This window comes from Ranitomeya variabilis, chromosome 4, assembly GCF_051348905.1.
Source record: "Ranitomeya variabilis isolate aRanVar5 chromosome 4, aRanVar5.hap1, whole genome shotgun sequence".
In the NCBI taxonomy this organism is placed as follows: Eukaryota; Metazoa; Chordata; class Amphibia; order Anura; family Dendrobatidae; genus Ranitomeya; species Ranitomeya variabilis.
The window spans coordinates 469820409-469833105 of record NC_135235.1 but is presented as its reverse complement, the minus strand read 5'-3'; the positions used below and the strand labels follow the sequence as shown (position 1 = coordinate 469833105).

The 12697-nt window shown below is 47.0% G+C and overlaps 1 protein-coding gene and 1 long non-coding RNA gene across 2 annotated transcripts in view; one reads left to right on the top strand and one right to left on the bottom strand.

Annotated features, from left to right (window-relative positions):
- The window catches only part of LOC143769038 (uncharacterized), a 43206-nt gene that overhangs the window by 12694 nt on the left and 17815 nt on the right, over window positions 1-12697 (bottom strand). The window lies entirely within an intron of this gene.
- Window positions 1-12697, top strand: part of LOC143769037 (5-hydroxytryptamine receptor 3A-like) — a 79440-nt gene that overhangs the window by 56615 nt on the left and 10128 nt on the right. The window contains exon 8 of the mRNA XM_077257634.1: window positions 8436-8564. Within this exon, the coding sequence (XP_077113749.1) occupies window positions 8436-8564 (129 nt within the window). The remainder of the gene's footprint in view (window positions 1-8435; window positions 8565-12697) is intronic.

Here is a 12697-nt window from a genome sequence, read left to right as displayed (position 1 = left end):
GGATACAGGTATCAATATATGGGAAAGTTTGGTGTCCCCATCAGGTGTACTGGTTCGCTGGTTTGTCTCTCCTTTTGAAAGAGTGATCCTGGGCACCGACACCTTTGTCCATCTTACTGTTCAGCTGAGATTGAGTTGATCAGAAGACAGTCTGCTGGAATAGATCTGAGCTCCAGAGAGTCGAAGATATTAGAATTGACCCACACATCTGAAAATGTTTCTATCTGACCATACGTATTATTCCAGTCTTCTTCCTACTGGCCGGTGTGGCGGAATGGCACCATAAATCAGTGTTATGTTGAAAATGTGGCTTTTTTTTTAAGAGAAGTTGGACTCCTGTTGAGATTTGAATTGTCACTGATTGTCAGATTGACAAAGGCTATGCTGACTTCTAGATCTTCTCGTTTGACCTCTGAAAAGTATATCATTTAATTAATGGTATTCAGGATTTCTTCCAAATGGGGCCCAAACAGAGAAGAGGGATGAAGTGAGAGGTCACCACAGAAGTTAAAATTTGATGGAATCTTACCCCCCTGTTGTGAACTCTGTTCTGGAACTCCCTCCTGTGGTCAGGAATGGTATTTCTGTGAGTTCTGTCCGTGGGTTCCCTCTGGTGGCTGAAACTGGAGCTGCTGGTCTGGAGGTGGCTTCCTCAGCTGCATCGTTTAAGACTGGGCTGGTTCCTCTATTTAACTCTGCTCAGATCATTACCTGATGCCAGTTGTCAATGTATCTGTACTGGTTCAGATCTCACTTGGATCTCCTGATGACCTGTCTACTTCCGCAGAAGCTAAGTCCCTGTTAAGCTCATTTGTTGTTCATTTGTGTGCTGAATATATTTCTGAGTACCTGCTAAGTTTTGTCCAGCTGGCTATCATGATATTGTCTCGCTAGCTGGAAGCTCTGGGTTGCAGAGTGGCACCTACCGCGCCGTGAGTCGGCGCGGGGGGTTTCTTGCTCACTCTGCGTGGCTTTTTGTAGTTTTTTGTGCTGACCGCAAAGATCCCTTTATCTATCTTCTATCTATTTAGTAAGTCGGGCCTCCTTTGCTGAAACCTGTCTCATTCCTGTGTTTGTGCCTTCCTCTTAACTCAGTCAATATATGTGGGGGGGCTGCTCTTTTCCTTTGGGGAATTTATCTGAGGCAAGGTGAGGCTATATTTCTCTTTAGGGGAAGTTACCTCTCAGGCTGTGAAGAGTCGTCTAGGCAGAGTCAGGTACGATCCACGGCTAATTCTAGTGTGTGTGATAATAGATTAGGGCTGCGGTCAGCAGAGCTCCCACTTCCCAGAGCTCGCTCTATTTTGCAGTTTTGACTATCAGGTCATTCCCGGTGCTCCTAACCACCAGGTCCAGCCATAACAGTACAACTGGCCTGAAAGTGTTAATGCATCTCAATAGAGGGATAGGAGAAGTTCTGAGACCATTTTTTTTTCTCTGCAGTGTGTTTAGTCTTTTTTTTCCCCTAAACCTCTGGGTGGTTCAGGACTCAGGTGTAGATATGGACATTCAAGGTCTGTCCTCTTGTGTGGATAATCTCACTGCAAGGGTACAAGGCATTCAGGATTATATAGTTCAGAATCCTATGTTAGAGCCTAGAATCCCAATTCCTGATTTGTTTTCTGGGGATAGATCAAAGTTTCTGAATTTCCAGAATAATTGTAAACTGTTTCTTGCCCTGAAACCTCGCTCCTCTGGTGACCCTAGTCAGCAAGTAAAAATCATTATTTCCTTGTTGCGTGGTGACCCTCAAGACTGGGCATTCTCCCTTGCGCCAGGAGATCCTGCATTGCTTAATGTAGATGCGTTTTTTCTGGCGCTTGGATTGCTCTATGACGAACCAAATTCTGTGGATTAGGCAGAGAAAATCTTGCTGGCTCTATGTCAGGGTCAGGATGATGCTGAAATGTATTGTCAGAAGTTTAGAAAGTGGTCTGTGCTTATTCAATGGAATGAGTGTGCTCTGGCAGCGATTTTCAGAAAGGGTCTTTCTGAGGGCCTTAAGGATGTTATGGTGGGGTTCCCCACGCCTGCTGGTCTGAATGAATCAATGTCCTTGGCTATTCAGATCGATCGGCGTTTGCGGGAGCGGAAAGTTGTGCACCATATGACGGTGTCCTCTGAGCAGAGGCCTGAGCCTATGCAATGTGATAGGACTTTGACCAGAACTGAACGGCAAGAGCACAGACGTCAGAATGGGCTGTGTTTTTACTGTGGTGACTCCACTCATGCTATCTCTGATTGTCCCAAGCGCACTAAGCGGTCCGCTAGGTCTGTCACCATTGGTACTATACAGCCTAAATTTCTTTTGTCCGTTACTTTGATTTGCTCTTTGTCATCCTACTCTGTAATGGCGTTTGTGGATTCAGGCGCAGCCCTGAATTTGATGGACTTAGAGTATGCCAGGCGCTGTGGTTTTTTCTTGGAGCCCTTGCAGCATCCTATTCCATTAAGGGGAATTGATGCTACGCCTTTGGCCAAGAATAAGCCTCAGTACTGGACCCAGTTGACCATGTGCATGGCTCCTGCACATCGGGAAGATATTCGCTTTTTGGTATTGCATAATTTGCATGATGTGGTCGTGTTTGGTTTGCCATGGCTACAGGTCCATAATCCAGTATTGGACTGGAAATCTATGTCTGTGTCCAGTTGGGGTTGTCAAGGGGCCCATGGTGATGTTCCAGCGTTGTCAATTTCTTCTTCCACTCCTTCTGAAGTACCTGAGTTTTTGTCGGATTACCAGGATGTATTTGATGAGCCCAAGCCCAGTGCCCTGCCTCCTCATAGGGATTGTGATTGTGCTATTAATTTGATTCCTGGTAGTAAGTTTCCTAAAGGCCGACTTTTCAATTTATCTGTGCCAGAACACGCCGCTATGCGGAGCTATATAAAGGAGTCCTTGGAGAAAGGGCATATTCGCCCATCGTCGTCACCGTTGGGAGCAGGGTTCTTTTTTTGTGGCCAAGAAGGATGGTTCTCTGAGACCCTGTATAGATTATCGCCTTCTTAATAAAATCACGGTCAAATTTCAGTACCCTCTGCCTCTATTGTCTGATTTGTTTGCTCGGATTAAGGGGGCTACTTGGTTTACCAAGATATATCTTCGAGGAGCGTATAATCTTGTGCGTATTAAGCGGGGCGATGAATGGAAAACCGCATTTAATACGCCCGAGGGCCATTTTGAGTATCTGGTGATGCCATTCGGGCTTTCTAATGCGCCATCTGTATTCCAGTCCTTTATGCATGACACATTCCGAAAGTATCTGGATAGATTCATGATAGTATATTTGGATGATAGTTTGGTCTTTTCGGATGATTGGGAGTCTCATGTGAAGCACGTCAGAATGGTGTTCCAAGTCCTTCGTGCTAATTCCTTGTTTGTGAAGGGGTCTAAGTGTCTCTTCGGAGTTCAGAAGGTTTCCTTTTTGGGCTTCATTTTTTCCCCTTCTACTATCGAGATGGATCCAGTTAAAGTCCAGGCCATTTATGATTGGACTCAGCCTACATCTGTAAAGAGCCTTCAGAAATTCCTGGGCTTTGCGAATTTTTACCGTCGCTTTATCGCTAATTTTTCTAGTGTTGTCAAACCACTGACTGATTTGACCAAGAAAGGTGCGGATGTGGTGAATTGGTCCTCTGCGGCCGTTGAGGCGTTTCAGGAGCTGAAACGTCGTTTTTCTTCGGCTCCTGTGTTGTGTCAGCCAGATGTTTCGCTCCCTTTTCAGGTCGAGTTTGATGCTTCTGAGATTGGAGCAGGGGCTGTTTTGTCTCAGAGAAGTTCTGATGGCTCTGTGATGAAGCCATGTGCTTTCTTTTCTAGAAACTTTTCGCCTGCTGAGCGTAATTATGATGTTGGCAATCGGGAGTTGTTGGCCATGAAGTGGGCATTCGAGGAGTGGCGACATTGGCTTAAGGGCGCCAAGCATCGCGTGGTGGTCTTGACGGATCACAAGAATTTGACTTATCTCGAGTCTGCCAAGCGGTTGAACCCTAGACAGGCTCGATGGCCACTGTTTTTCTCCCGTTTCGATTTCGTGGTTTCATACCTTCCGGGTTCTAAGAATGTGAAGGCTGATGCCCTTTCAAGGAGTTTTGTGCCTGATTCTCCGGGAGTTTCTGAGCCGGCTGGTATTCTCAAAGAGGGGGTGATTTTGTCTGCCATCTCCCCTGATTTGCGGCGGGTTCTGCAGGAGTTTCAGGCGGATAGACCTGACCGCTGTCCTGCAGAGAGACTGTTTGTCCCTGATAGATGGACTAGTAGGGTTATCTCGGAGGGTCATTGTTCGGTGTTGGCTGGTCATCCTGGAATTTTTGGTACCAGAGATTTGGTGGCTAGGTCCTTTTGGTGGCCTTCCTTGTCCCGGGATGTGCGTGCTTTTGTGCAGTCCTGTGGGACTTGTGCTCAGGCGAAGCCCTGCTGTTCTCGTGCCAGTGGGTTACTTTTGCCCTTGCCGGTCCCGAAGAGGCCCTGGACGCATGTTTCCATGGATTTTATTTCAGATCTCCCTGTCTCTCAAAGGATGTCGGTCATCTGGGTGGTTTGTGATCGCTTCTCTAAGATGGTCCATTTGGTACCCTTGCCTAAGTTGCCTTCATCCTCTGATTTGGTTCCATTGTTTTTCCAGCATGTGGTTCGTTTGCATGGCATTCCAGAGAACATTGTGTCGGACAGAGGTTCCCAGTTTGTTTCGAGGTTTTGGCGGTCCTTTTGTGCTAAGATGGGCATTGATTTGTCTTTTTCTTCTGCTTTCCATCCTCAGACAAATGGCCAAACTGAGCGAACCAATCAGACTTTGGAGACCTATCTGAGATGCTTTGTTTCTGCTGATCAGGATGATTGGGTGACCTTCTTGCCATTGGCTGAGTTCGCCCTTAATAATCGGGCCAGTTCGGCTACTTTGGTTTCACCTTTTTATTGTAATTCTGGTTTTCATCCTCGTTTTTCTTCAGGGCAGGTTGAGCCTTCGGACTGTCCTGGTGTGGATTCTGTGGTGGACAGGTTGCAGCAAATTTGGACTCATGTAGTGGACAATTTGACATTGTCACAGGAGAAGGCTCAACGTTTCGCTAACCGCCGTCGCCGTGTTGGTCCTCGACTTCGTGTTGGGGATCTGGTTTGGCTGTCATCTCGTTATGTTCCTATGAAGGTTTCTTCTCCTAAGTTTAAGCCTCGTTTTATTGGGCCTTATAAGATTTCTGAAATCCTCAATCCTGTGTCATTTCGTTTGGACCTTCCAGCTTCTTTTGCCATCTATAATGTGTTCCATAGGTCGTTGTTGCAGAGATATGTGGCGCCTATGGTTCCTTCCGTTGACCCTCCTGCTCCGGTGTTGGTCGAGGGAGAATTGGAGTATGTGGTGGAGAAGATTTTAGATTCTCGTGTCTCGAGACGGAAACTTCAGTATCTGGTCAAATGGAAGGGCTATGGTCAGGAAGATAATTCCTGGGTTCTTGCCTCCGATGTCCATGCTGCCGATTTGGTTCGTGCCTTTCATTTGGCTCGTCCTAATCGGCCGGGGGGTTCTGGTGAGGGTTCGGTGACCCCTCCTCAAGGGGGAGGTACTGTTGTGAACTCTGTTCTGGAACTCCCTCCTGTGGTCAGGAATGGTATTTCTGTGAGTTCTGTCCGTGGGTTCCCTCTGGTGGCTGAAAGTGGAGCTGCTGGTCTGGAGGTGGCTTCCTCAGCTGCATCGTTTAAGACTGGGCTGGTTCCTCTATTTAACTCTGCTCAGATCGTTACCTGATGCCAGTTGTCAATGTATCTGTACTGGTTCAGATCTCACTTGGATCTCCTGATGACTTGTCTACTTCAGCAGAAGCTAAGTCCCTGTTAAGCTCATTTGTTGTTCATTTGTGTGCTGAATATATTTCTGAGTACCTGCTAAGTTTTGTCCAGCTGGCTATCATGATATTGTCTCGCTAGCTGGAAGCTCTGGGTTGCAGAGTGGCACCTACCGCGCCGTGAGTCGGTGCGGGGGGTTTCTTGCTCACTCTGCGTGGCTTTTTGTAGTTTTTTGTGCTGACCGCAAAGATCCCTTTATCTATCTTTTATCTATTTAGTAAGTCGGGCCTCCTTTGCTGAAACCTGTCTCATTCCTATGTTTGTGCCTTCCTCTTAACTCACAGTCAATATATGTGGGGGGCTGCTCTTTTCCTTTGGGGAATTTCTCTGAGGCAAGGTGAGGCTATATTTCTCTTTAAGGGAAGTTACCTCTCAGGCTGTGAAGAGTCGTCTAGGCAGAGTCAGGTACGATCCACGGCTAATTCTAGTGTGTGTGATAATAGATTAGGGCTGCGGTCAGCAGAGCTCCCACTTCCCAGAGCTCGCTCTATTTTGCAGTTTTGACAATCAGGTCATTCCCGGTGCTCCTAACCACCAGGTCCAGCCATAACACCCCCCATGGCTTGATCCATTCAGCTCTCCATGCTGGAATAGATAAGATATCCTGGAAGAACATTTTAAAACCAGGTTCAATTTTATACATAGACTTTAATTTTCCACCTTCCCTCTTTTCTTAGTGATCAAGGGGGAATCAGACTAATGGGATTCAGTGATCAGCAGAACTGGGTACTTTTATCGCCACTGGACTGGAGCGTGAGTGTGCATGCTTGACCACCACTCCATTCATTCCCTATGGGGCGGCCGAGCACTGCATTCAGCCTTTTTGTTTGCAGCTCATAAAGAATGAATGGAGCAGTCGGAAGATGAGTTGGACTCATGTAGGAACATCCACATGTCTCTTAGCACACCTTGCGAGCAGGGCCAAAACCATAAACAACAGATGAAATGGTAGCAGAAAAACAGGAAACCTACTACTAATAAAAAATGAACATGCCTTAAGAGGAATCCATGCTGGAATATTGGTCACGGTGTAAGGGACAGCCAAAGGACTGGGCAAACACTCAGAACACAAAAACATGCAAGTGAACCTTAGTGACACCAGAAATGTCATGTGCAAGATGCATAATAGAAATTATCTATCAGACATAGAAGAGAAAAAATGTGCCTGGTCCTTCTGTTCAGGATATATGCTAGTGAGGATGTGCCTATTTGATTCTATTATTAACTGGTAATTAATCTGAATCTTCTATCCGTGCAGATGAGGTCTCACTAATCCATCCATGTTCTGTCATAGGAAAAATAGGAAATGTGGATTTGTAAAAAGGAAGCCTGTCCCTGATTTATGCTACCCATGATTTGGACAGCATAAATCATATGCCTGATTCCACTTAAAGAGAACCGGTCATGTAAAAAAGATGATTAACCTGCAGATATCTCCCACCTTTAAACTTCGTGCTTGCCAGGAGGTGATGCATTCCTGAAGATTGACAGTTTGGGCCGGTGGCGTGGCTGAGCGGACAGCTTTGCTTCTGCAGAATGAGCGAGTTGTGGAAAAATGTTGTGGAATATGATAACATTATAAAAAATCAGTAAAATAATTAAAAGCTAGCCTTCTGGCTAACTTCAGAGCACTGCTTGAAAGCTGTATAGCAAAAAGCTTGAAAACTCATCTCTGTGTCTAGGAGACTGGCCACCTCTGAGATGGTTGGTAACCGTGGCAACAAGCAGTACACTACAAAATTAAAAGCTCTCCATTCTAGAGATACATTTCAAAGCGGTTTGTTTTTGCGCAGCCTTGTTCATGGCAGAGGTAGGGGCCTTTTTAGCCCAATACTGCTGTCAGGATCTTATCGGCACCCTATGCACGTTGTGGGAAAGCTACTAGGCTTCCCTTTTGTAAACTAATTAGATGCCGCTTTCGTTATGGACTGCAGCATCCAAGGTGTTGCAAGGGCAGGAATGGAGGAACCCTCATCAGTAGGCTATGTTCATATAGCATTTTAGCCTACGGTCAGTGACTCCATCGGGGCTTACATCTGAAGCCTTGGAATAGGGCATTCGGACGTTTGCACTAACGGGGCCTTGGAATGTAATGATGCAGACGGGGTCACTGTGTCTGAATCCCTTTTTCCAAAGCTTCAGAAGTAAGCATAGATGGAGCCACTGAGCATTAACTAAAACCCTATATGAACATAGCCTTAGATAGGCAAATAACTGCTCCAACCAGCACAAGAAAATGGCAGAATTAACAGCTAAAACAAAATATATTCTATGACCCCACACAGTACTGGAAAACATGACTAGACACATAAATGCTAATTGATCCGAATGACAGTGACCACCCCTGATTCCCCAATATCAGAAATACTCAGTAATTCCTAGCGGTGGGGATGAGCGGTGAATACTTCTGGCACTATAAAATAACACACCCATGAAAAGAAACAGTCACTCTAAAGAGCAGACATGACTATACCTTTGGCAATCTCAGAAAGCTGCATACATCTGACTACAGGACCCCAATGTGTCTGGGCAACTTAAATGTTATTCTGATATGTCGCCTGCATTTATAGGGTTCTCTTCTGTTTTGTTGCAGTAACATTCTTTATTGGTACAATGACTCTCATGTCTATTGGCATCATAGAAACAATCTTTGTTATGTACATTGGAGGTAAAATACAAAAGCAAGATAAAACACCAGGTGGGACATTGCCATTATATCAAGGTAATGTAATCATAATTTATATATGGAAGATGATGTTCCAAGGATGTCCTGGGGATAATTTGCATCTTTTTTCAAATTTGTTAAAAGGGGTTGTTCAAGATTTGTAAGAAACAGATGAATAGCAGAAAGTGTTACATTAAAATAATGAAATACAAATGCCTGGTAACAGTCAAGTATTATTTCACTATTTTTGCAATATTCAATAGAAATAAACACATAATTGAGAAACAACAAACTATGAGCATACTAAACCTCTGGCACACCAGAGCTGACGCTCCAGTGATGCCTACAAGTCCTACAGCAGCAATGGTCTCACATCTAACATTCACATATCCGCGGACAATCACTTGTATGAAAAGGACTCCGTCACCTCGGAAAGTGCTATATAGGGTTAATCTGCAGGTAAATACAAGTGCTTCTCACAAAATTAGAATATCATCAAAAAGTTAATTTATTTCAGTTCTTTAATACAAAAAATGAAACTCATATTATATAGAGTAATTACAAAGAGAGTGATCTATTTCAAGTGTTTATTTTTGTTAAAGGGAACCTGTCACCCCCAAAATCGATGGTGAGGTAAGCTCACCGTCATCAGGGGCTTATCTACAGCACTCTGTAATGCTGTAGATAAGCCCCCGATGTCAGGGCCGCCATCAGGGCATTACAGTCGTTACTGCTGTATGGGGCCCGGTCAGCAGCAGTACACAGAGGGGCCCGCAGATCCGGGGCCCCACTGTTGTGCTTCTACTGATCGGGCCCCATCGTGCACTAAAATACTGTGCACTGCGGCTCACATGTCGGCGCTGGGGCCCGGGAGCCTTCTTGGAGCTGTGCACGGCCGTCTCACCTAGTCGGCTGCGCAGCTCCTGACCTGCTCGGCTGTAGCTAGAATGTATGGGCTCCCTGCAGGTCCTGACTACAGCCCATCCATTCTAGCCAGTAGCGTAGGGGGGGGGCATCGCCCTGGGCCCTGTCACATGCAGGGGCCCACGGGGAGCCAGGGCAGGGCCACTTCCGTGACGAGGCAGAACACATAGGAGCAGAGCAGTATAACGTCTGCTCCTGTCTGACAAGCTGCACGCTGGCTACTAGCACAGTGACGGCTGCAGTCTCCCCCCCCTGCAGTGAATGGTTTCGCCCGTCTGACCTGATCATGAAGCTTTTCCCCGGCTGCAGTTTTCTTCACTCTGTGCACGCTGGGATTGGCTCAGGCACGCTGGGTCCTAGTGCCCACCTTGCATTTCACTGACACTTCCTGGTCCTGCAGTGCAAACGTTATCAGTAAGTGCTGGGGATGGGACATTTTAGGTTTATTAAATTCAGGTATGTCACTATGAGACCCTTGGGGTATTGTGGGGGCTGAAAGTGGGTGAGGGGGGACAGGGTACTGGGGGGTGAATGTGAGCCCATGGGGGTATTGTGGGGGAGGGGAGACAGGGCACTGGGGGGTGAAGGTGAGACCATGGGGGTGTTGTGGGGGCTGAAGGTGGGTGAGGTGGGACAGGGCACTGAGGGGTGGATGTGAGACAATGGGGGTATTGTGGGGGAGGGGGACAGGTCACTGGGGGCTGAATATTATAATGTTATGTTATGATAATATATGTACGGGGGGCCTTTGATACGTACCACCTGGATATTTTATGAGTGTTAGTATAAGGAGCCCGCATACAGTAACCAAGAGCTGCATCACATTTACAGCACCACTTCCAGGTGCTGACAATCCCCGTCCCCTGCCCCCTGTCTGATACTCACCTTCTGGCGTCTTCATCTGTTTTAGTCTCCGCTCGGCTCTGTCTCCTGCAGTGTGTGGCCTGTCCGCGGCTCCAGTGTTTCATGGAGCAGCGCAGAGGTCACTAATCAGTGTGAGTCTGTGGGAGCCTCGTTCCCACTCTCAGGCTATGTGCACACGGTGCGGATTGGCCGCTGCGGATCTGCAGCAGTTTTCCATCTGGTTTACAGTACCATTTAAACCTATGGAAAACCAAATCCACAGTGCACATGGTGCGGAAACGCTGCATTGTATTTTCCGTAGCATGTCAGTTCTATTTGCAGATTCCGCAGCATTTTACACCTGCTCCTGTATAGGATTCCGCAGGTGGTAAAACGCAGTTGAAATCTGCACAAAAAACACAGGAAATCCACAGTAAATCCGCAACAAAGTGCACATAGCCTCATAGTCTTACATTGAGCGCTTGTGACATAGCTTCTAACTTCTGGCCTGTCAGAAGCTGCGCTCACAAGTTTGAGCAGCGGCACTGCAGCAGTGCCACAAAATACTGAATACGCCGGAGGATGAGTAAATGTCCATCATACTGTGTATACGGGAGCTGCAGGTCCATCATACTGTGTATAAGGGAGCTGTGAGTCCATCATACTGTGTATAAGGGAGCTGTGGGCTCATCATACTGTGTTTAAGGGAGCTGGGGGTCAATCATACTGTGTATACGGGAGCTGCGGGCCCATCATACTCTGTATAAGGGAGCTGGGGTCCATCATACTGTGTATACGGGAGCTGCGGGCCCTTCATACTGTGTATAAGGGAGCTGTGGGCCCATCTTACTGTGTATATGGGAGCTGCGGGTCCATCATACTGTGTATACGGGAGCTGCGGGTCCATCATACTGTGTATACGGGAGCTGCGGGTCCATCATACTGTGTATAAGGGAGCTGCGGGCCCATCATACTATGTATACGGGAGCTGCGGGCGCATCATACTGTGTATACGGGAGCTGTGGGCCCATCACACTGTGTATACGGGAGCTGCGGGCCCATCATACTGTGTATACGGGAGCTGCGGGCCCATCATACTGTGTATACGGGAGCTGCGGGCCCATCATACTGTATACGGGAGCTGCGGGCCCATCATACTGTGTATAAGGAAGTTGTGGGCCCATCATACTGTGTATAAGGGAGCTGCGGGCCCATCATACTGTATATATGGGAGCTGCGGGCCCATCATACTACATATAAGGGAGCTGTGGGCCCATCATACTGTGTATACGGGAGCTGCGGGCCCATCATACTGTGTATAAGGAAGCTGTGGGCCCATCATACTGTGTATAAGGGAGCTGTGGGCCCATCATACTGTGTATACGGGAGCTGCGGGCCCATCATACCGTGTATAAGGAAGCTGTGGGCCGATCATACTGTGTATAAGGGAGCTGTGGGCCCATCATACTGTGTATAAGGGAGCTGTGGGCCCATCATACTGTGTATAAGGGAGCTGCGGGCCCATCATACTGTGTATAAAGGAACTGTGGGCTCATCATACTGTGTATAAGGGAGCTGCAGGCCCATTATACTGTGTATAAGGAAGCTGTGGGCCGATCATACTGTGTACAGGGGAACTGTGAGGGACATCATACTGTTTGACGGGAGCTGCCGGCCCATCATACTGTGTATAGGAAACTGTGAAGGCATATTGTGCATATGGGAGCTGTTGGCCCATTACACTGTATATAGGGGAGCTCTGGGGGGCATTCTACTTTCTATAGTGGAGTTCTGTCAGCATTATACTTTGTATAGGGGAGCATTGGGCTCATTATCTATAGGTGAGCAGTGGGAACATCATACTGTGTAAAGGGGAGCAGTGGGAACATCATACGGTGTATAGGGGAGTTATAGAATCATCATACTGTGTATAGGGGAGCTGTGGGGGCCTTATACAGTGTATATGGAAGCTTTAAGCTCACCATACTGTGTATAATGGAGCAGTACATGGGGGAACTTAGGGGACATTATTAAATGTTAAGTGGGCACTTAAGCATTATTGTTATAGGGGCACTCGGAGTATTGTGACCATCAAAGTTGCATATTATCACAATATGGTGGTAAAATCAATGTTCGTTTTTGTATAGAGATTTATTTTCAATAACAGTAGGGTCATATTCTGAGGTTCCCCTATATTCACAATAAGTGCGCAACCGTCGCTGTAATCAGGGTTAGCTGGTTAGGGGCCCACTCAGATGTTTCGCACCCCCCTAAGTTGAAACCCTAGCTACGCCTCTGATTCTAGCAGTCTCAGTAGTGAATGTGCTAGAATGTATGGGCTCCTGTCAGGTCCTCTCAGCAGCCCATACATTCTAGCTGCTGCTTCACTGCTGGAAACACTAGACGCCCCGGAACGACTGAGG